The 23594-nt window shown below is 38.9% G+C and overlaps 1 protein-coding gene across 1 annotated transcript; it reads left to right on the top strand.

The window, feature by feature from the left end:
* Window positions 298–21623, top strand: DAZL (deleted in azoospermia like). Its single transcript, NM_001314241.1, is given in 11 exon segments — window positions 298–327; window positions 8194–8340; window positions 8614–8705; window positions 9286–9337; window positions 9772–9835; window positions 9928–10067; window positions 13163–13234; window positions 13933–13983; window positions 14786–14899; window positions 16336–16434; window positions 20977–21623. Coding segments are annotated over 11 exon segments (888 nt in total). The 5' UTR covers window positions 298–324; the 3' UTR covers window positions 21031–21623.

The raw sequence follows: 23594 nt of genomic DNA, 5'->3' as shown, positions 1-23594 counted from the left end.
CCTCCCACCCCCGCCCCGCCCCGCCCCCGCCGCCGGGGGGCGCCAGCGCGGCCGCCCATTGGCTGAGGCGCCTCCACGACGAGCCCCCCGCACCTTGCGCAGGAGCCACCTCCCGGCGCCCCGCTGGCCACGCCTCAGTCCGCCGGCGCCCCTCGGCCTCGCCACCCGCCTCTGACTCTCTGTCCGGTGTGCCGCCGCTCCGTCTGCCCAGTCCGGCCGGGCAGCGGGCACGAGCAGACCCAACAGCAGCTCCGAGCGCGGTGCCCGAAGCCAGCCTCTGCTTCGTCCTCGAGCCCCTCTGAGGGAACACTGGCTGTCGCCATCATGGTGAGTGGAGGAGGCCAAGGGGGCTCCTTGGGGTGGCCGGGACGCTGAAGGGGGCCTGGACCGGCGCGGGGCTGCCGCGCTTGCCTGTCCTGGGGGCCCCGCCTGAGGGCGGGCGAGGCGGCCTGCGCGGCGCCTCGGGCGGGCGGAGGGGATGAGGCCGGGCTGTCGGAGCGCCGGGGGCCGCTGCCCAGCACGTGCAAGGCCTGTGGCCTTCGGGCCGCAGCCGCCGGGGTGTGGAGGGGCGCCTGGCACTCGGCGGGCCGGACTTCGGGCGGGGCCCGCGCCCCACGCCGCCCCGGAAGGCGCGTTTCCCGCGCTTGCCGAGGCAGGCGGGCGGCCCGGCCTCCGCGAGATGGCGTCGGGCCTGGCGCGGCCCTTGAGGCGCACGCGGCGGGGCGCCGGCGGGCGGGGGCCCCGAGAGGCCCCGAGGCGGGGGCCCCGCGGTCCGGGGCGGGGCCCGGGGGCCTGGGCGGGTGTGTCCGTGCGGAGGGTGCGGGCGCCGGGCTGACCTCGTGCTTGTGCGGTGGCGGCCGCCGCGGCGACTTCGGGTGGGGACGCCATCATCTCCTCACGAGGTCGGCGCTGCCCTCGCCTCGGAGCGGCCTCGGAGTGGGGAGCTCGAGGAATTTTTAGCTTGGGAAATACTGTTCCGTTAAAGAAACCAGAAACTTTCCAACAGAGAGTCCCTCGAGTATTAACGCGGTCTGTTGGGTGATATTTACGAGCGTTTTGTCAAATGCATTAGAGTCGATGCCACCTCTAGGGGCATCTGTTGAGAACAGTTTTGACCAACCATCAAGCCTCCGATGATGTACATAGCATTAAATACTGTAGTGAAGTGTCGCCTGTGGTGTAATAACTAGTATACACTATTTTTAGAAGTAAAGGGAGAAAAGTTATATACAGTTTATTAGGGCACACAAACTTTAAAGTAAACGTTTACAAGTGTATGCAACTGCTGTTTGTAATAATTGTGTCTTGTACTTATCCACATCAGTAATTACTTAATAAGCTGAGTTACTGTGAATGTTGAGTTTTGTCCTTTTTTTAAGAAGGCGAGGGGAGAAATGCATACTTATATTGATTTTTTTCTTATATAAAACTAGCATATTAACTCATTAGAAAGTAATCAATGTAAGGAAGCAGAGGTCCATCTTAAACTAGGTATGTAACCACTCTGAAGTTTTGATGTATGTCCTTCCAGATTGCTTTCATGTATGTATGGCAAATAGGTGTATTTTATAAAAATTGTACCGTACCATGTAATACTATACTACAACCTGTATCCTTCACTTAATATAGTGGGCCTTATTCCAAAGAGAAATTTAAAATAATTTTGAATACATAATTTCTTACTTTACCAAAAATTGTATACTTATATATTACCATCACTTATTTTACCAAATTCCCTTATAATGAGTAATTTGTGTGCATTAAAACAATACAATAATGGGTATCTTTGTGAAAATGTTTTGGCCTGTTTATTAATAGCTTGAAATAAATTGCCAGGAGTAGAATCACTGGTTAAAAGGGTTATGCCCATATTATAACAATTTTGAACTATGATAATTTTTTCCTAGTAACTCTTGGTAAAGGGTATACTAGTATATATTCCCACTGGTGGTGTGTAATATGACCCCCTTTCCACGCACTTCCCAGTGAAAGGTAGTATATGTTTTAAAGTTGCCAGTCTAATCGGAAAATATTCCACTTGTGTTGATGTACTTTTTTTTATCATTAGTGAAGTTAGTGTTTGTCATTAACGTTTTCCATTTCTCTTTTTTCCATTCTTGATCCACCTTTCTATTTGTCTTTTCATGGTGATTTATAAGAACTCTATTAATATTTAACATTTATCATATATAATGGAAAAAATTTATAGTGGTGATAAGGAGAGACCCTTATTTCTAGTTTTAGCATAAATTACTGTCATGTTTTACTTTGAACTTAATGATAATCTAGAATTAGATTGATAGAAAATAAAGTTTTTTCATTTTACTTGAGTTTTTTTTTAAATTAAGAAATACTATATTTTATCAAATGATTTTTCTGTGGTGAATTACAGTAACAGATTTCCTAATAACCATACTTGAATTTACAATAAACTGTTCTTAACTGTATATTTTTTTTATGCTGCTAGACTTTCCCATCTCTGTGTTGGGTGCAGGAGTGGACCATCTTAACCAGGTTTTGGGATAGTAGTCATATCCCATTTTTTTCAAGACTAATGTGTATTTTTTTATTCTTGCCTTTTTCTTGCTTAGCTTTCCCAGGATTGTATGTTTATTGTTTGGATTCCACCTCTCTCCCCTGAGAGTCTACTCTTGGATTTACATAAAAGGCTTTATTCTGATTTTCATGTACAGTTTTCTTAATAGAATTTCCTTTTCTTTTTAATAACTGTTTCCTTCTCTGGATGTAACACTGATGACTGCAAATTATAGACTTTTAGTCTGACCTAGTCAGTATACATAGATTTCAGTTTGCTTGCATGTAGATGTTAATAGTTGAATGAATGTTGTCAAAGAGCTGACATCCCAGATGCTTTAGGGATGATAAGTTTTATTCCCAGTTTTAGTTATCTTTGTCACTTGGTCATTGATATAAAAGAGAATCGTTACTGAAAATAGTAGTGATGAGAATTGTGTATATGATGGCCTCTAAGTTCACCCTTACTTAATATTCCAGAATTACTCATTTTAGAACCCATCAACTCACTTGAAGGTGTAATTAAGAAAAATAATTACTTCTGTCATCTAATTTACATGTAATTTATTTTCTGCATGCTATTGATTAGTTATGATTAATTTTTTAACACCAAACTTTTAGCTTTAACCTAAAATAGCATCACTGGCTCAGTGGACATGAGTCTGAGCAAAATTCAGGAGATAGTGAAAGACACAGAAGCCTGGTGTGCTGCAGTCCATGGAGTAGCAAAGAATCAGACACAACTTAGCAGCTGAACAACCATAATTCATTTGTAGAGTATTTCTGGCAATAGTTTAAAAGTACCTAAAGATTGTCTGAATCGCAGACGCCAGGCCTCCCTGTCCATCACCAACTCCCGGAGTTCACTCAGACTCATGTCCATAGAGTCGGTGATGCCATCCAGCAATCTCATCCTCTGTCATCCCCTTCTCCTCCTGCCCTCAATCCCTCCCAGCATCAGAGTCTTTTCCAATGAGTCAACTCTTTGCATGAGGTGGCTAAAGTATTGGCGTTTCAGCTTTAGCATCATTCCTTCCAAAGAAATCCCAGGGCTGATCTCCTTCAGAATGGATTGGTTGGATCTCCTTGCCGTCCAAGGGACTCTCAAGAGTCTTCTCCAACACCGCAGTTTAAACGCATCAATTCTTACGGCGCTCAGCCTTCTTCACAGTGCAACTCTCACATCCATACGTGACTGCTGGAAAAACCATAGCCTTGACTAGACGGACCTTAGTCGGCAAAGTAATATCTCTGCTTTTGAATATGCTATCTAGGTTGGTCATAACGTTATGTGCTGCTAATGGTAAGTTGCTTCAGTTGTGTCCAGCTCTTTGTGACCCAGTGGACTGTAGCCTGCCAGGCTCCTCTGTCCATGGGGTTTTCCGGGCAAGAATACTGCAGTAGGTTGCCATGCCCTACTCCAGGGGATCTTCCCCACCCAGGAATCAAACCCATGTCTCCTGAAGGCGGATTCTTTACCCACTGAGCCACCTAGGAAGCTCATATATAAGTTAGTAATTGTATAGAAACACACACACAGCCAGTTTTAAAATCCCTGTTGTTTAGGCCTCTTACGAGGTGTATGTTCCTTAGTTTAGCTTTGAGCGCCATCTGCTGGCTAAGAAATAGGATGGACAGAATGGTGCCTTCCTTAAGACCTGACCCTAGTGAAATGATTAGATTAATTTTATAGTTAATATCCCAATTTGTGCAACCCAAAGGAAGCTGTCTATAGCATCTAAAGGATTTTTCTTTTTCTCAGATTACTGTTTTGTTGTCTCAGATATCCATTTTACTTAAACAGAACATGAGCTTCAGCACTTTACTCTCTTTATTCTGGCAACAATATCACAGAGTTTTTCACCTGACCCTATGCAGATTCGGGGCCAGATAATTCTTTGTTATGGGGGGCTGTTGTTTGCATTGTAGGATGCTTATTGTATCTCTGGCTTCTACCAACCAGATAACCAGGTTTGTCTGACTTTGAGATGCCATGGACTGCAGCTCACTGGGTTTCCCTGTCCTTCACCATTGCCCCAGGTTTGTTCAGCTCATCCATTGGGTCAAGGATGTGATTCAACCATCTCATATTCTGTCGCCCCCTTCTCCTGGAGCCTTCGATCTTTCTCAGCATCAGGGTCTTTCTCAATGAGTTGGCTCTTCTCATTAGGTGGCCATAGTATTGGAGCTTCAGCATCAGTCCTTCCAATGAATATTCAGAACTGATTTCCTTTAGGAACGACTGGTTTGATCTTGCTGTCCAAGGGACTCTCAAGAGTCTTCTCCAGCACCACAGTTCGAAAGCATGAATTCTTCCGCACTCAGCCTTCTTTATGGTCCAACTCTCACATCTGTACACGATTACTGGAAAAACCATAGTTTTGACTATACAGACCTTTGTTGGCAAAGTGATGTCTCTGCTTTTTAATATATTGTCTAGGTTTGTCATGGGCTTCCCTGGTGGCTCAGAGGTTAAAGTGTCTGCCTGGAATGCAGGAGACCCGGGTTCGATCCCTGGGTCGGGAAGATCCCCTGGAGAAGGAAATGGCAACCCACTCCAGTACTCTTGCCTGGAGAATCCCATGGAGGGAGGAGCCTGGTGGGCTGCAGTCCATGGGGTTGCAAAGAGTCAAAGCTTTTCTTTGAAGGAACAAGCAACCTTTAATTTCATGGCTGCATTCACCATCCACAGTGATTCTGGAGCCCAGGAAAATAAAGTCTGTCACTGTTTCCATTTTCCCCCATCTGTTTGCCATGAAGTGATGGAATCAGATGCCATGATCTTAATTTTTTGAATGTTTAGTTTTAAGGCAACTTTTCCACTCTCCTCTTTCACCTTCATCAAGAAGCTCTTTAGTGCCTCTTCATTTTCTGCCATTAGGGTGGTGTCATCTGCATATCTGAGGGTGCTGTTTCTCCCAGTAGTCTTAATTGCAGTTTGTGATTGATCCAGCCCGGGATTTGGGATGATGTACTCTGTATAGAAGTTAAATAATTGGGGTTACAATATACAGCCTTGCCACACTCCTTTCCCAGTTTTGAACCAGTCCATTGTTCCATGTCCAGTTCTAACTGTTGCATCTTAACCTGCATACAGGTTTCTCAGGAGGCAGGTAAGGTGGTCTGGTATTCCTGTCTTTTGAAGGATTTTCCAGTTTATTGTGATCCACATAGTCAAAGTCTTCAGCATAGTTTAATTAATGAATTAATTCATTAATGAAGCAGAAGTAGTTGTTTTTCTGGAATTCTCTTGCTTTCTCTATGATCCAGAAGATGTTAGCAGTTTGATCTCTGGTTCCTCTGCCTTTTCTAAATCCAGCTTGAACATCTGGAAGTTCTTGATTCATGTTATGTTGAAATCTAGCCTGAAGGATTGTTAGCATATCTTCCTTACGTGAAACGAGCACTATTGTATGTTAGTTTGAACATTCTTTGGCATTGTTCATCATTGGGATTGGAATGAAAACTGTCCTTTTCCAGTGCTGTGGCCACTTCTGAGTTTTCCAGATTTGCTGACATACTGAGTGCAGCACTTTCACAGCATCATCTAGGATTTGCAGTAGCTCAGCTGGAGTTCCATCACCTCCACTAGCTTTGTTTGTAGTAATGCCTCCTAAAGCCCACTTGACTTTACACTCCAGGATGCCTTGCTCTAGGTTAGTGACCACACCATCATGGTTATCCAGGTCATTAAGACTTTTTTTTGTACAGTTCTGTGTATTCTTGCCACCTTTTCTGAATCACATCTGCTTCTGTAAGGTCCTTACTGTTTCTGCCCTTTATCGAGCCCATCTTTGCATGAAGTGTTCTTGTAGTGTTTCTGATTTTCTTGAGGAGAGCTCTGGTCTCTCCCTTTCTGTTATTTTCCTCTACCAGGTACACCCCCCAACTGAGAAAACCAAAAAGTGCCCCTGGGCCACAAAATCTTCCCCAGGTTGAATCAATATATTATCATAACCCTTTTTACTCTGGCAGTTTTCTGTGTGAATATTATACCTCTCAACTGAAATACATCTATCCATTGTGGTTCACATACAGCTAATACTATAAATAGTTTATCAAATAAAAAGGTATCAAAAATTCATTCACAAATGAAGGGAAAATTGGAGAGAAAGTCTGTAAGAATTTCAGAACTGCCTTGGGTGTTTGTGAATTAATTGAAAGAGTGATACATTTTCTATCTTGGAAAGAAATCTAGTCAAATTTCTCTATAGTTCAAGGTGTGTGACTTATGTAATATAGTCCCATTTAGAAAAAAAGTTATAAAACATTAAAAAATGGAAAAGCTTTAAATTAGTTTTTATTCTCACTGACTTCATTGTCATGAAATATCACTGTAACATAGTTAAAGGAAAGAGTTAGGAGATATTCAGATAGAAATACAAAGTATGTTAGAACATTAGTATGAGCATGAATTAATAGAGAAAAGCCCAAACACTCCAATTTGGAAACACAGCAATTTTTATTTCATTTGTATAGCAATTTGTAGAAATCTTAAATTTATGATAATTTCTGGCATCTAACAAAATAGGAACTCTTAATTTCCATGATTGTAACGAATATCTATAACATTCTGCTAATATTTTCAAAAATATTTATCAGTTTCTTTTGTCCTTGCTTCTGTTTTCCTTCATAAGCTAAGGTATAATATCTTCCTCTTTATCTTGCAGCCTTTTGTACTTAACTATTATTGTCATGGTTGTTCAGTCACTCAGTCCTGTCTGACTCTCTGTGACCACATGGACTGCAGCATGCCAGGCTTCCCTGTCCTTCACTGTCTCCCTGAATTTGCTCAAACTCACGTCCATTGAATTGGTGATGCCATCCAACCCTCTCATCCTCTGCCAGCTTCTTCTCCTTTTGCCTTCAGTCTTTCCCAGGGTCAGGGTCTTTTCCAGTGAGTTGGCTCTTCACATCAGGTGACCAGAGGTTTATAGCTTCAGCCTCAGTCTTTCCAGTGAATATTCAGGATTGGTTTCCTGTAAGATTGACAGGTTTAATCTCCTTGCAGTCCAAGGAACTCTCAAGAGTCTTCTCCAGCACCACCATTCAGAAGCATCAGTTCTTCAGCGCTCAGTGTTCTTTGTAGTCCAACTCTAACATCCATTCACGACTACTGGAAAAACCACAGCAGTGGATCCTTGTCGGCAAAGTGATGTCTCTGCTTTTTAATAGCTGTCTAGGTTTGGCATAGCTTTTCTTCCAAGGAGCGAGCGTCTTTTAACTTCATGGCTGCAATTAGTGTCCACAGTAATTTTGGAGCCCGAGAAAATAAAATCTGTTGCTGTTTCCATTTTTCCCTGTTGGTTTGCTATTAAGTGATGGGACCAGATGCCAGGATCTTAGTTTTTTGAATGTTGAGTTTCAAGCCAGCTTTTTCACTCTGCTCTTTCACCTTCATCAAGAGGCTCTTTAGTTCCACTTCACTTTCTTCCATTAGGGTGGTGTCATCTGCATATCTGAGGCTGGTGATATTTCTCCCAACAATCTTTGATTCCAGCTTGTGATTCATCCATCCCAGCATTTTGCATGATGTACTCTGTGTAGAAGTTAAATGGGCAGGGTGACAATATGCAGCCTTAAAAACAAATTATATTTCACAGCATCTATGATTTTAGCCTGCAAATCCAGTGATGACATCTGCTTTCCAAATTACAGTCTGCAGCAAATCCTGAGACTCCAAACTCAGCCGTCTCCAGAGAGGCCAGCACCCAGTCTTCTTCAGCTGCCACCAGCCAAGGCTATGTTCTGCCAGAAGGCAAAATCATGCCGAACACTGTTTTCGTTGGTGGAATTGATGTTAGGGTAATGTATTCATGTTTTCATTTATTGAAAGTATTTTGTGAATAGTGGGATTTGGGTAATGTTGTAAACATAAGACTTTTTTTTTTTAAGTACTTCATGCAGGTTTGGAATTGTTTTTATGTATAACTTTTAGGGGCTAAAAATATCTTTGATACAGATATGTAGTTTGGGGATGCTTGGAGGAGATATTTCCACATCACCAAATCTTTATAGTATCATTGAAATTTTTCAATGTTGAATTTTTACTTTTAAAAATCAAATTCTTCTGCATAGATGGATGAAACAGAAATAAGAAGTTTCTTTGCTAGATATGGTTCAGTAAAAGAAGTGAAGATAATCACGGATCGAACTGGTGTGTCCAAAGGGTGAGTAAAACATATGTTCAATATAAATTATAATAAATATCTGAACTATACCATATATAGAATTTCAGAAAAGAAAAATTGAAAACTGGTATTCTAACATTTGTATAAGTGAAACTTATTGCTTTGTAACTTCTTTCATGTAGAGGATAAGTTTTGCTGCCAGCTTTTTTATTTAATCATTTGCCTAGTGTTTGTATTTAAATATTTTTTGTCTTCATTTCACATAAGAAGATTAGTCTGTTTTTTCAAAGAATTGTTTTCTTCATGCATTTCACAGTATCTTAAATTTTAATGATTTTGCCATAGATAATAAGTTAAACTCAGATTCATAGGTATGAATTTTTTTGTTAATTAAGTTCCTACACTGCCTTAATCTTTGTGAATTCTGACACAAATCTGTAGATCAGGGTAGGAAAGTAAAACAGTAGTATTTATAGAGAATCCATCATGTACATCTTATAGTTATTTATCTCAGTATATTTTTCATCCTTTATCATTATTTAGTCAGTAATAGAACACTAGTTTTAAACCATGTACTGATATGGTGGTGATTTTATACTTCATCTGTCTGACTTTCTAGCTATGGATTTGTTTCATTTTATAATGACGTGGATGTGCAGAAGATAGTAGAAGTAAGTAATCTTTTGGAAAAAATCTATTATGTTATGGATGTGGTGTTTAGTATTATTTGCGTCCTGAATATATACTCATTCTTTTATAAGATATAGAAATAAATATACTTCCTGTTTGAAATTCAGGCTTGGAATAATTTATATAACTTATCAGAACCTCTGTATTTTTGATTGAGCATCCAGCTTCATGAACTAGAGACAGGAAAGATTCGAGACAGTAAAGGTTTTTTTTTTATCAAATTCCATAACTTCTCAAAATTTTATTAGAGTTAAGGTAAGTAAGGTGGTTTCATGCTGATAAGTTTTGATTTGGTATATTCTTACCGCTGATCTTGTCTTATAATAGTAATTTTAGAGAACCTGGGTATTTTATCAAAGTCTTGGAAGTAAAGACTTGGACATTAATTCTAGTTTTGATACTGTTTTATTTTCAGTCACAGATAAATTTCCATGGTAAAAAGCTGAAACTGGGCCCTGCAATCAGGAAACAAAATTTATGTGAGTAAAGAAAGGAATTGTTCTTGTTGACACACTTGTGGCTTTTCAGAGAACTGAAAATAGACTTTGTTTTCTTTTTACTCTTTAAAAAGGTGCTTATCATGTGCAGCCACGTCCTTTGGTTTTTAATCCTCCTCCTCCACCACAATTTCAGAGTGTCTGGAGTAATCCAAACACTGAAACTTACATGCAGCCTCCAACCATGATGAACCCTATAACTCAGTATGTTCAGGTAAGAAGTACCTACGCTCCTTTTTTTTTGGTGTGTGTATTATACTAGAGATCTTATTATTGATGCGAGCACCTTAAAAATGAAGCCAGTCTTAGTTCTTACCCTCTGTGGAATCATGTCAACAATTTCCGTAATAGGTGACAATACTAGCGCTGTTTGAATACTTTTGAATGATGGGACATTTTGTTAAAAATGTCATTCTTAGTGTTGCTTGTTCTTGTTATTGTTCAGTTGCTAAGTCCTGTCCAGCTCTTTGCAACGCCATGGACTGTAGGATGCCAGGCTTCCCTGTCCTTCATTATCTCCTGGAGTTTGCTCAAACGCACGTCCATTACTTTAGTGATACCAGGCAACCATTTCATACTCTGTTGTCCCCTTCTCCTCCCACCCTCAATCTTTCCCAACATCAGGGTCTTTTCCAGTGAGTTGGCTCTTTGTATCAGGTGGTCATATATTGGAGCTTCAGCCTCAGTATCACTGCTTCAATGAATAATCAGGGTCTGTCTCCTTTATAATTGACTGGTTTGATCTCCTTGCTGTCCAGGAGACTCTCAAGAGTCTTCTTCAGGACCACAGTTCAAAACCATCAGTTCTTAAGTGTTCACACTTTATGGTCCAACTTTCACATCCGTATATGACTACTGGAAAAGCCATAGCTTTGATTATACAGACCTTTGTCAGCAAAGTGATATCTCTGCTTTTTAACTTGCTATCTAGGTTTGTCATAGATTTTTTTCCAAGGAGCAAGCGTCTTTCAGTGTCATGGCTGCATTCACCGTTCACAGTGACTTTGGAGCCCAAGAAAATAAAGTCTACCACTGTTTCCATTTTCTCCCATCTATTTGCCATTAAGTGATGGGACCAGATGTCAGAATCTTAGTTTTTTGAATGTTGAGTTTTAAGCCAGCTTTTCCACTTGCCTTCATCAGGGAGCTCTTTAGTTCTTTGCTTTCTGCCATTAAGATGGTGTCATCTCCATATCTGAGGTTGGTGATAATAATTCTGGCAATCTTGATTCCAGCTTGTGATTCATCCAGCCCAGCATTTAGGATGATGTACTCTGTGTAGAAGTTTATTTATCAGGGTTACCACGTACAGCCTTGCAGTATGCCTTTCTCAATTTTGAACTAGTCCCATTGTTCTATGTCTGGTTCTAACTGTTGCTTCTTGACCTGCATACAGGCTTCTCAGGAGGCAGATAAGGTGGTCTAGTATTCCCACGTGTTGAAGAATTTTCCTTAGTTTTTTTATGATCTACACTTTCAAAGGCTTTAGTATAGTCAATGAAGCAGAAGTCGTTGGTTTTCTGGAATTCTCTTGCTTTCTCTGTGACCCAAAAGATGTTAGCAATTTTACCTACGGTTCCTCTGCCTTTTCTAAATCCAGCTTGTACATCTGGAAGTTCTTGGTTCACATGCTGTTAAACCCTAACTTGAAGGCTTTTGAGTATTACCTTGCTAGCATGTGAAACAAGCTCAATTATACGGTAGTTCAAACATTATTTGGCATTGCCCTTCTTTGGGATTGAAATGGAAACTAACCATTTTCAGTCCTGTGGCCGCTGCTGAGCTTTCCAAATTTTCTGGCATACTGAGTGCAATACTTTAACAGCACCATCTTTTAGGATTTGAAATAGCCCAGCTGGAAATTCATCACCTCCACTAGCTTTGTTTATAGTGATGCTTCCTAAGGCCCACTTGACTTCACACTCCAGGATGTCTGGCTCTAGGTGAGTGACCACATCATTGTGGTTATCTGGTTCATTAAGACCTTTGTTGCATAGTTCTGTGTATTCTTGCCACCTCTTCTGAATCTCTTCTACTTGGGGTAAGTCCTTGGCATTTCTGTCCTTTATTTTGCCCATCTTTGCATGACATGTTCCCTTGGTGTTACGTTACTTCTTACACTAAGTTTATATCTGCTTCTATATAGTTTGTAAGTCTTTATCTGAGAACTGATCACTGTAGCCATATAGAATCTATCTCCTCTTTATTTTTTCCCCAAATAACTCCTAAAATGCTTGAAGACAGTTTTCTTCATGTGTTTACCTGGCTTATTCTTTCCTGGGGTCAACTAGTCTTTATTTGCAATGATTTCCAGGTGTCTCTTCGTACAGATTGTTGATTTCTAGATGTCTTGCGGTTCTAACGTGGATAAATTTCTGACGATTTAATTATATTTGTAAGTTCTATGAGTTTCTGGTATATAATTTGTCTTGTCTTGATTTCTTTAATATTCAAAGTAAAATTTGGAATACTTGTTTACTATTGATAATAAATAACATTTATTTTCTTCTTTCTTCAGTTTACCTTCAGTTCAAAAGACATTTTATTCTTAGGAAAAGAAATAAAATAATAGTGAAAAGCCTCTGCAGTGTCTCTCGTTTGTTTGCATTTTTCATCTACCTGAAGTATAGAATATATCTTTTATTACATTAAAAAAAAAAACAGCTACAAGAAAAGCCCTGCTTGTTCATAAAATTTACTATGCGGTATTATTACCTATTCTGGTAAATTTTTGTATGCTACTACCTAGATGTTTTCAGTCAGTAAATATTTATTGAAATATATAATACATTATACTCTCTCTTTTCCAGTTTGGGGTTGTACATTGCCCTTAACTTTTAGAAGTAAAACACGAAAAGAGCCAAAATGTCTGTGGGGAGTATTCCATGTTACCCCAAAATACTGTCAAAGGATACAAAACTGCCTGCAAATATCCTTACCAAAAAATAGCACACATGTATTAATTTAATGCTAACATGGAAATCTATTCTAATAGAGCTTCATCGTGACTAAGAAAAACTTCTGGGTGGGAATAAATATATAAAAAAGATAAACTTGGGCTTGCAAAATCAGTCACTTCCTTTATTTATCTCTTCCTTCTCCTGGCCCCAAAAGGCTAACATTTGACGGAGAATACTTATTTCTTCATGAAAGCACTCACTCAGATAGAATTTTGGATTGGATATAAAAAACTGGAAATATATAAGCTTTCCTTATTTTCATGTTTTTATTGCATGGGGAATGATACTCCTTTCTGATTTTTAAAAATGTACGTTGTTCATTCATTCTTTTTGTAAACTTTGTTTTCAGGCTTATCCTCCTTATCCAAGTTCACCAGTTCAGGTTATCACTGGATATCAGCTGCCTGTTTATAATTATCAGGTAATTTAATAGGGATCAAAATTACTTTGGACTATTATTTAGGCCTTTATATAAATTTCCCTAATAGTTTGTCATTTAAAGTAGTTGAGTGTGCCTAAAATTTAAGGAAAAACAGAATTAGTCTAGAATTAGGGTTTCTCTATTATTTAGAATAAGAGAATAATATTTGGACAGAAATAAGCTTGGCAAGCTTTCTCTTGTACTGTCTTACAAGTTTTGGTGTCCTCTTCTATATTTCAACATGTAGTCTTCACCTTTGCTGTCTAATAGCTAAAACATGCTGGCTGAATCTTAGGAGTCTTTATAGCGGCCTAGGTTGAGATGAAATGATTACTCAGTTCTTAGAGCATTGAATTGCAATTATGTTTGATAATGTTTAATTTAGCTGACTACTAGAATTTCTGTCCATATCTGTGACACTGACTATGGTAATAAATTCAAAGAGCTACTGTCTCTTGAGTTTTCCTGAAAACCAACTCCAGAAAATTGAGAAAAAGATGGAGTTAATATATGAAAGTAACAATAAAATCATACATATCATAAAGTGCTTTTCTCTTCCATTTTCTTTTGTTATAACAAGCTCAAGGAAACCAGCACCAGTACCTCAACATTGTCTATTTCAGATCCTTGTGACAGTGTAAAGCAATATTTAAGTTAGCATGTAAGCATTCTTTTCTTTTTTTCTTTTTTTTTTCAAGATGCCACCGCAGTGGCCTGCTGGGGAACAAAGGAGTTATGTTATTCCTCCGGTAAGGTGAAGTAGCCAAGCATGTACTTCCTGTTCTGTATTTTAAAAGTATTTCACTGTTACGTATTTCTTGACCCTTGCCATATTAAGTATGCCTGGAAATATTTTAAATGCCCTTTTACTTTATGTGTTACATTTCTTTGCAACTCAAATGTGTATATATATATATATATATATACACACACACACACTCTCTCCCGTGGGAGAAACTGTGCTTTTTGTTTCTCAGATTATTTTGTCTGTACTTAAGTAACGGCCGCCCTGCATACTCCAGTGCTCAGAATATGTAACCAAGAAAGATAGTACTAATACCTGTGCTATTTATAACTCCAAGGATTTATAATTAATATTGAATCTGCCTCGAGTTTTCTAGCCAAAAAAAAAAAATCTGTTGAGAGAAGCAAAAATGTTTTGCTCTCAACACTGTTATATAAGAAAATGAATAAAACAAAAGAGGAAGCTACCTCTAAAATATCTGCGCCTTTGTTACCGTCTGTCTTTTATCAGGATTGGATATTTGAAGGACATAATACGAGCAAAAATTCTCAGGCACTGGGAAATTCCCTTCCCATACTATATGTTGAAGTTTCTTACAGAAATTCCCCTTTTAATTCTGATTATGTTAACATTTCAAAATGTAAGATTCCCATATTGCATTTCAACTATTTAGTTTAAAATAGTTTCTGAAATAATGTAATTGAACTTCAGAACAATACACATTTAAACTTTGAGTATGAGCTCACTATTTTGAAGAATATCTGATGTACATCTCTTTAATTACACTTTTATCCTTTTAAATGTAGGCGTATACAACCATTAACTACCACTGTAATGAAGTTGATACAGGAGCTGAAGTTTTGCCCAGTGAATGCTCAGTTCATGAAGCCACTCCATCCTCTGGAAATGGCCCACAAAAGGCAAACATCGAATTTTGTTCATTAACGTTTATATTTCTATATGTGCTTTTTCAAGTTTTAATAATGGCTGTTTGAGAAACATATCTTTGCTCAAATTTAAATATATATAAAGAGCTTGAGTTACTAAAAGCTTCACAATTTACGTAAAAGTTAATGAAATTCTAGGTACCCACAAACCAGTTACTGATTCAGTTGTCCTTCCCTTTCTTCCATTTTCATTGGATTTTTTTGGTTTGTTTGGCTTCCCCGGTGGCTCAGAGGTTAAAGTGTCTGCCTCAAATGCAGGAGACCTGGGTTCAATCCCTGGGTCGGGAAGATCCCCTGGAGAAGGAAATGGTAACCCACTCCAGTATTCTTGCCTGGAGAATTCCATGGACGGAGAAGCCTGGTAGGCTACAGTGCACAGGGTCGCAAGAGTCAGACACGACTGAGCAACTGCACCTACCTACCTACCTACCTTAATAAATATTAACATGGTTTGACAGAGTCCAATGGGTAGTTTTCCTCAAGAATCCTGCTCTTCAAAAGAGGGATCAGTAGGCCTCTGCCTGCCTGTCTTTCACCGGTTTAGACCTTTGCTTAGACGGACCGCATGGTGCAGTTGTTCACGGCATTCTCACCGCAGCGGCACACCTGGTGGCCGTCCTCGAGAGTGCTGGGCGCACTAGTAATGGAAATACTTAAGTAGAGGGATTTCTTTTTATCATTTTAGAGCAAATCCCTGTAATAATCACTCATTTTTGAATTATTTGTTTTTTGAGTGGGTGAGGATGTGAAAAGTAATTGATCTGACTGGAATATGCATAACACTGAACAATTCCCGTAACAGTGAACAATTCCCATTGGAGTATGTGTACTTCCTTCATGTATTTCTCAATGGAGAAATTTTAAATTACTGAGCTTTGCAGTGAAAATGGAGAAGGCAATGGCACCCCACTCCAGTATTCTTGCCTGGACAATCCCAGGGACGGGGGAGCCTGGTGGGCTCCCTGCACAGAGTCGGACACAACTGAAGCGACTTAGCAGTAGCAGCAGCAGTGAAAATAATCCCAGATTTGTTTACAATGTAAAATTTGAAAAAAAAAAAAAAACACACCAAAATAACTTAGAGTTATATTATCAGAGTTTAACCTGAGTAAATGTTTCCTGAAATGTTGAGGGCTCACTATTTTCAGTCTAACAGGAAAAGTTCAAGAGACTTAAAAATAGCTATCTGAAGGCTTGACTAATTGAGCTTTCTAAACAAGTACTGTAAATTTCTGAAACAATTCTTAAATTTGGTATAAAAGTTACATACTATGTGACATGGTAAAAATGAAAAAGCTGCATGAGAATTCTTTAGAAATAAGTGTATGTATTTATTAAGCTTTTTCAAAAAGCTTGTTACCAGTGAATAAAAGAATGAATAGTCTTTACTGAAAACTTCTGTGTTTCAGAAATCGGTGGACAGAAGCATACAGACGGTGGTATCTTGTCTATTTAATCCAGAGAATAGACTGAGAAACTCCGTTGTCACTCAAGACGACTACTTCAAGGTACGAAAATAATAATATGCAGGATAAAAAGAATACTTGTCACCCATAAAGCATCTTTTTTCCCCTGTGGTATACGTATATTTATGTATATATATATATTGAGCTTACATAGAGCATATAATTGAACCCTTAGCTTTTCACTGTAGTCTGAGAGTGAGTGTTAAGTAGCAGTGTATCTGCTTAAATCTTGGTATAGTGTAGGTTACCCTTAGGGAAGAAATCTTTAGCAGGAGCGTATGATTTAGGGACTAAACAGCAACAATAATACTGTAATTCAAAGGGTTCTTGAAAGTTGACCAAATAGGAAAAGAAAATTTTAGATACTGGAAACGAAACTTAGAGTACGTGGATGTTGGACTAAGGAGAAGAACGAATCGGCTACTCAGATGAGGCACCTGAACCTTTTGTGGAAGATGTAAGTAAAAGTAGTAAAAAGAGCTGAGTAGAAAGAAGATGGAGAGCTGGGAAAGTGGAGAAGAATGTGGGTGCTAGAATTTAGGGAAGGGCCTGTCGCTTCTGATCCTGGTGCTGTCACCTTGGACAGATCACTTAAATCTTACTCAGGCTCTAGTTCTTACAAGTCGGAAATGAGTCTCTGAGATCCCTTTAGTTCTCAGCCTCTGAATATGGAAGGGAACTTGTCGCTTCACCAAAGGAAGAATAATGTCCTTAGTAAAGGGAAGTTTTTTGTTGTATTTTTACAGCAGGCTTATTGAGATACGATTTTCATACCCTGCAATTCACCCATTTAAAGTGTGCAATTTAATACTTCATGGAATATGCACAGAGTTGTACAGTCATAGCTACAATAAATTTTAGAGTATTTTGATCACCTCCAAAATAATGCTCCTTACGCATTAGTCACTCTATTCTCCCCAACTCAACCCTTCAGTTCAGTTCAGTCGCTCAGTCGTGTCCGACTCTTTGCGACCCCATGAATTGCAGCACACCAGGCCTCCCTGTCCGTCCACCAACTCCCAGAATTCACTCAGACTCATGTCCGTCGAGTCTGCGATGCCATCCAGCCATCTCATCCTCTGTCGTCCCCTTCTCCTCCTGCCCCCAATCCCTCCCTCTTCAAGAATTTGCCTGTTGTGAGTGTTTCACAATAGGGAGTAGACTTAGTCATTTAAAGTTGACTTTTGTTCTCTTGTTTTTCATTGTGCATAGATAGTAAATTTAGAAGGAAAGAATTGGGGGCTGTGTGACAGCTTACTTTGCCCAGGGTTCTGAAGGTTAAACAGGCAATGCTAACGGATTTGTTTGTAAAGCAGAAACTCTTTAACCAGCCAGTCTTTAAACGTAACTTTTACCTGGTATTAAGCAAAAGTCCGGAGACGGAAATGGCAACCCACTTCAGTGCTCTTGCCTGGAGAATCCCATGGACGGAGGAGCCTGGCTGGCTGCAGTCCACAGGGTTGCTAAGAGTCAGACATAACTGAGCGACGCGACTTTCACTTTTCACTTTCATGCATTGGAGAAGGAAATGGCAACCCACTCCAGTGTTCTTGCCTGGAGAATCCCAGGGACGGGGGAGCCTGGTGGGCTGCCATCTATGGGGTTGCACAGAGTCAGACACGACTCATGCGACTTAGCAGCAGCAGCAGCAGCAGCAAGCAAAAGTCTACCTTTGAAGCTTCCAAAGTTTTCTGCTCCTCTGAGCGAAGAGTTAGAAGTTGTCTAGCATCTAGGCCTGTTTATTTTGATTAGCTAAATGTTGTTATTGTTGTTTTAATTGAATTTAAATGTACTAAGGCAGGATATGGAGAAGGAAATGGCAACCCACTCCAGTTATTCTTGCAAATCCAAAGGCCAGAGGAGCCAGGTGGGCTGCAGTCCATGATGTTGCAAAGAGTTGGATACAACAACACAGGATACAGCCTCTTTCCATGATAAATTCCACTCTTAATGCCAGCCCCTTCATAATCTTTCATACCCTGTCTGATTTTTTAAAATACTTGAGTTTGTGACCACTTTTATGGACTTTAACCTAAAAAGGTTATTACCCTGTTAACATGTTACATAATTTCCAGAAGCTACCCTTTATATGATAGCAGAATTTAATTCCTAGGAAAATGACACAAGCTAAAAGTATAGAGAATAAAATACTTTAATTATGTTATTACTGGTTCTCAAACTTCCCTGGTGGTTCAGACGGTAAAGCGTCTGCCTACAATGCGGGAGACCCAGGTTCAGTCCTTGGGTCGGGAAGATCTCCTGGAGAAGGGAATGGATTTAGAGATACCAAGGGAAAATTTCATGCAAAGATGGGCTTGATAGAGGACAGAAATGGTATGGACCTAACAGAAGCAGAATATATTAAGAGGTGGCAAGAATACACAGAAGAACTGTACAAAAAAGAGCCTCACGACCAAGATAATCACGATGGTGTGATCACTAACCTAGAGCCAGGCATCCTGGAATGTAAAGTCAAGTGGGCCTTAGAAAGCATCACTACGAACAAAACTAGTGGAGGTGATGGAATTCCAGTTGAGCTATTTCAAATCCTGAAAGATGATGCTGTGAAAGTGCTGCACTCAGTATGGCAGCAAATTTGGAAAACTCAGCAGTGGCCACAGGACTGGAAAAGGTCAGTTTTCATTCCAATCCCAAAGGTAATGCCAAAGAATGCTCAAACTACCACACAGTTGTACTCATCTCACATGCTAGTAAAGTAATGCTTAAAATTCTCCAAGCCAGGCCTCAACAGTACGTGAACTGTGAACTTCCAGATGTTCCAGCTGGATTTAGAAAAGGCAGAGGAACCAGAGATCAAATTGCCAATAACTGCTGGATAATTGAAAAAGCAAGAGAGTTCCTGAAAAACATCTATTTTTGCTTTATTTACTATGCCAAAACCTTTGCCTGTGTGGGTTGCAGTAAACTGTGAAAAATTCTGAAAGAGATGGGAATACCAGATCACCTGACCTGCCTCTTGAGAAACCTATATGCAGGTCAGGAAGTAACAATTAGAACTGGACATGGAACAACAGACTGGTTCCAAATAGGAAAAGGAGTACGTCAAGGCTGTATATTGTCACCTTGCTTATTTAACTTATATGCAGAGTACATTATAGGAAACGCTGGGCTGGAAGAAGCACAAGCTGGAATCAAGATTGCTGGGAGAAATACCAATAACCTCAGGTATGCAGATGACACCAGCCTTATGGCATAAAGTGAAGAGGAACTAAAAAGCCTCTTGATGGACGTGAAAGAGGAGAGTGAAAAAGTTGGCTTAAAGCTCAACATTCAGAAAACGAAGATCATGGCATCTGGTCCCATCACTTCATGGCAAATAGATGGGGAAACAATGGAAACAGTGGCTGACTTTATTTTTTTGGGCTCTAAAATCACTGCAGATGGTGATTGCAGCCATGAAATTAAAAGACAGCTACTCCTTGGAAGGAAAGTTCTGACCAACCTAGATAGCATATTCAAAAGCAGAGACATTACTTTGCCAACAAAAGTCCATCTAGTCAAGGCTGTGGTTTTTCCAGTGGTCATGTATGGATGTGAGAGTTGGACTGTGAAAGAAGCTGAGCACCAAAGAATTGATGCTTTTGAACTGTGGTGTTGGAGAAGACTCTTGAGAGTTCCTTGGACTGCAAGGAGATGCAACCAGTCCATTCTAAAGGAGATCAGTCCTGGGTGTTCATTGGAAGGAATGATGTTGAAGCTGAAACTCCAGTACTTTGGCCACCTCATGGGAAGAGTTGACTCATTGGAAAAGACTCTGATGCTGGGAGGGATCAGGATCAGGAGGAGAAGGGGATGACAGAGGATGAGATGGCTGGATGGCATCACTGACTCAATTGACATGGGTTTGGGTGAACTCCGGGAGTTGGTGATGGACAGGGAGGCCTGGTATGCTGCAGTTCATGGGGTGGCAAAGAATTGGAGATGACTGAGCGACTAAACTGAAACTGAACTGAACTGGTTCTCAGCTCCATCCCTCTTTGTAAGGCCTCATTTCTTCTGTCTGCACATCTGCTGGCAAGAAAGTGAAAGGAAATTTTTGCATATACTTTAATTTTTCTATTCAATTCCTTAAAAATGACATATCTTCATTATAGCTTAAGGATATGCCTTTAAAGATGCCAAAACTTGTATCTTTTAACCTAAAAGCATAGATTGAAATGGAGTGCTGTTCTCAAGCCATCATAAAGCCATGATTTCTGTTAGATATATTTTAGTAAAAATAAGACTTTTTAAAATTTCATGTTTTTCACCAGCTGTCTTTGGGACATCAGTGCAGAATCATGAATTAATAAGAATCTACATATTAGAAAAGTAGATTTCTGAGTCCTCTTTTTCTGAGTCACCGAGATTTGTTTTTTAACTGAATTGTTAACTGACCATTGGTATATTTGTTATCCGAAAGTTCAAGAATGCTTTCAGGAAAGGATCACTTTTCTCTCATTATTTATAGTTTTAAATCTTGAAAAAAAATGCTTTCTTTTAAGTAATTTTCAAGTCTCTTAGGTGATAATGGTAATAGGAATTTTCAATGAAATTAAAATGGACCATTTCTGTCTTTTCTAGGATAAAAGAGTTCATCACTTCAGAAGAAGTCGGGCAGTGCTTAAGTCTGTTTGATCCTCTCTGCTAACTTTCTAGTCTCATAGGAAGTCACAGGTGTTGAATAGTAAGAGACTGAAAGTTTTCCACTATTATAGAAATTTAATTCTGAATTTTGATAAATCACACTCAGACTTTCTATATAAGTTATATTAGATTGCTTAGTTTTATTTCACATTGAAAGTTTTTCATTAGACATTTACTTAGAAACTGGTTCTGTGTTGAATATATAGTTAAAAGTAAAAAAATAATTGAGACTGAAAAGAATAACTTTTAAGATATATCTGTAAGGATTTTTACTTGACATTTTAAGAGTTTAAAAACAAATGTTGATTTTTTGAAAAAAAAATTGTTTTAGAAAACCTACTTTGAAAGGTCAGAATTTTGATAGTTTAAATACAAGCACTTCACTTCTCCAACAAGTACCTATGAACAGTACAATATCTGCAATATTGTGCTTTTATGATTTGTCTAGAAATTTACCACAAAAGCAGAGTTTTTAAAACTGCATTTTTAATCAGTGAAACTCAATATATAGTTAGCTTTATTGAAGTTTTCCTTATCTAAACCCAGTAAAACAGATTCTAAACAAACAGTCCAATCAGCGGGTCTTATGTTTATTACTTCAAAATACTTTATCTTTTATCTAGAATCCACACATAGAGATATCCGATTGGGATGGTAATTAGGATAACTAAAATTCTGGGTCAAAATTTTTTTTAAAAGAATCTAAAACAAATTAACTTTTCTAGGTACATAAACTTCTTAGTTGAGTTACCATTCTCCTTTTTTCTTATACTTTTTTTTTTCCTTGAAATGCTAAACTCAATGGCTGTATTTTAAATTGTGCAAAATATTGGTATTAAAGAAGGCTGAAACTTTTTGTCACTTAAAAGTTAATCAGAGTATCTGAAAGGAATTGTTTTTATAAGAAACATTAAAATATTAGTTATTTGTTAAAGAACAGATAGATTTTTACTTTTATTTTTCTAGCTTGTTATCTTTCTTTCTTTCTTTTTTAAGTAAAATACGTCCAGGAGAGTCAGAGTAATTTTGATGTTTCTAAACCGCAAAAGTTGTTTAGTAATAAGCATATCCCCAAAATACACTTGAGTTAGTTAACAATCCATTTTTAGATTAGGTGGCTCCTCCTCAGACATTGTAAATCGTGACAAGCAGCTAGAGATCCAGAGCCCCTTTGCTAGACCCACAGTCTTGCTTTTCTAGTCTCCACCGTTGTTGCAGGAGGTTTGCTCCTGGAACAGTGATGGAAAGGAAAGAAGTAGTAGTATAAGCAGTTTGAGGGTTGAGCCTTGGAAAGAAAGAGTAGCAGTAGGATAACCCCTTTCTAAGGGAATCACTTGTAGCAGCATCAGGTGACCTGCCATGGACTTAGAGGAGCTTCCTGGCTTTTCTTTTTTGGGCCAGCCCCTTCATTAAAACGTGGAAACTCCATATAGCCCTGTCCTAATGAAGCTTCCATGGGCCATGCCATCAGTGCCCATTGTCTTATCAATCCTAGTAATTTTCATTCTGAATCTGAAGGTAAGAATCTTTTAACTTAATGATACCCAAGAGGGCTTTCTTACGCCTCAGAATTTGAAAGTGCCCTGAAATTTGTTCTTTTTAAAATTCTCTGTACTTTTTTGTGTGTGCTATAACATTCTTACATGTATTATTCTGTGATTAAATCTCCAGGTTACTATAAATGATACCTAAATTCTAAAGAACCAATTCTCATTATTCCAGTATGACCCTATTCCCTTAAGAAAAAGGGAATAAACGTTTTGTCTATTTTGTTGGACTGAAGTATTTAAAAGAGTAAGGTAGAAAGAGACAAAATCCTGAACCTTTCAAAATGGAAAATTAATTTTAAACTTAAAAATGTGTTCCTATTACCTATGCTGATACTGTCTTTGCATAAACAAATAAATAGAAATAAAGAAACATTTTTTTCAGAAGTGTTTCGACCTGCTTACTCATCTCATATTATCTTTAAAAAATGGTGAGAATTTGGGTGGGTAGTATGTGACAAGATTGAGTGAGATCCTTGAAATTCAGAAGTGTAAATATTGTTCAGTTTCTTAAATCTGTCCAAGTTAGTTTATAAGAGCACATTTTGGTACATTGTAGTTTTGTTGCTTTATCTTATGAAGCTGAGATATTTTCATGAGGAAATAATTTCTTTTTTTGATTCTTTATTTGGTTAGTTCTGACCAAGCTAAAATAAAGTTTATAACATTTTGGGACCCTAAAACTAGACTATGTATGTATCTTAAAACTGTTGCTTTAAATATGCTTGATTATTTAAGCACATTTGCAGTTAAGGATTACCACAAAATTCACAGCAAAGAGCCAAGCCATTAGGATGGAAAAAAATTTTATACCACGCTTTTTTTTTTGTAAAAAGTTGCAAATTATGGCAAAAATAAACTATAAAGTTTGGTCACCCCCGTAAGAAACTTATTCTGCCTGCTTTCTTTTTATCTAATAAGAACATGTTATCCTTGTAATTGTTCAAAATAACTCTTCAGTAGTGATTAGCACCCTTGAATTGCAAGGAAGTCATTGGGTTTAGTTTA

This window comes from Capra hircus, chromosome 1 (genome assembly GCF_001704415.2).
Source record: "Capra hircus breed San Clemente chromosome 1, ASM170441v1, whole genome shotgun sequence".
Classification (NCBI taxonomy): domain Eukaryota; kingdom Metazoa; phylum Chordata; class Mammalia; order Artiodactyla; family Bovidae; genus Capra; species Capra hircus.
This window is presented reverse-complemented; position numbering and strand designations above follow the sequence as displayed.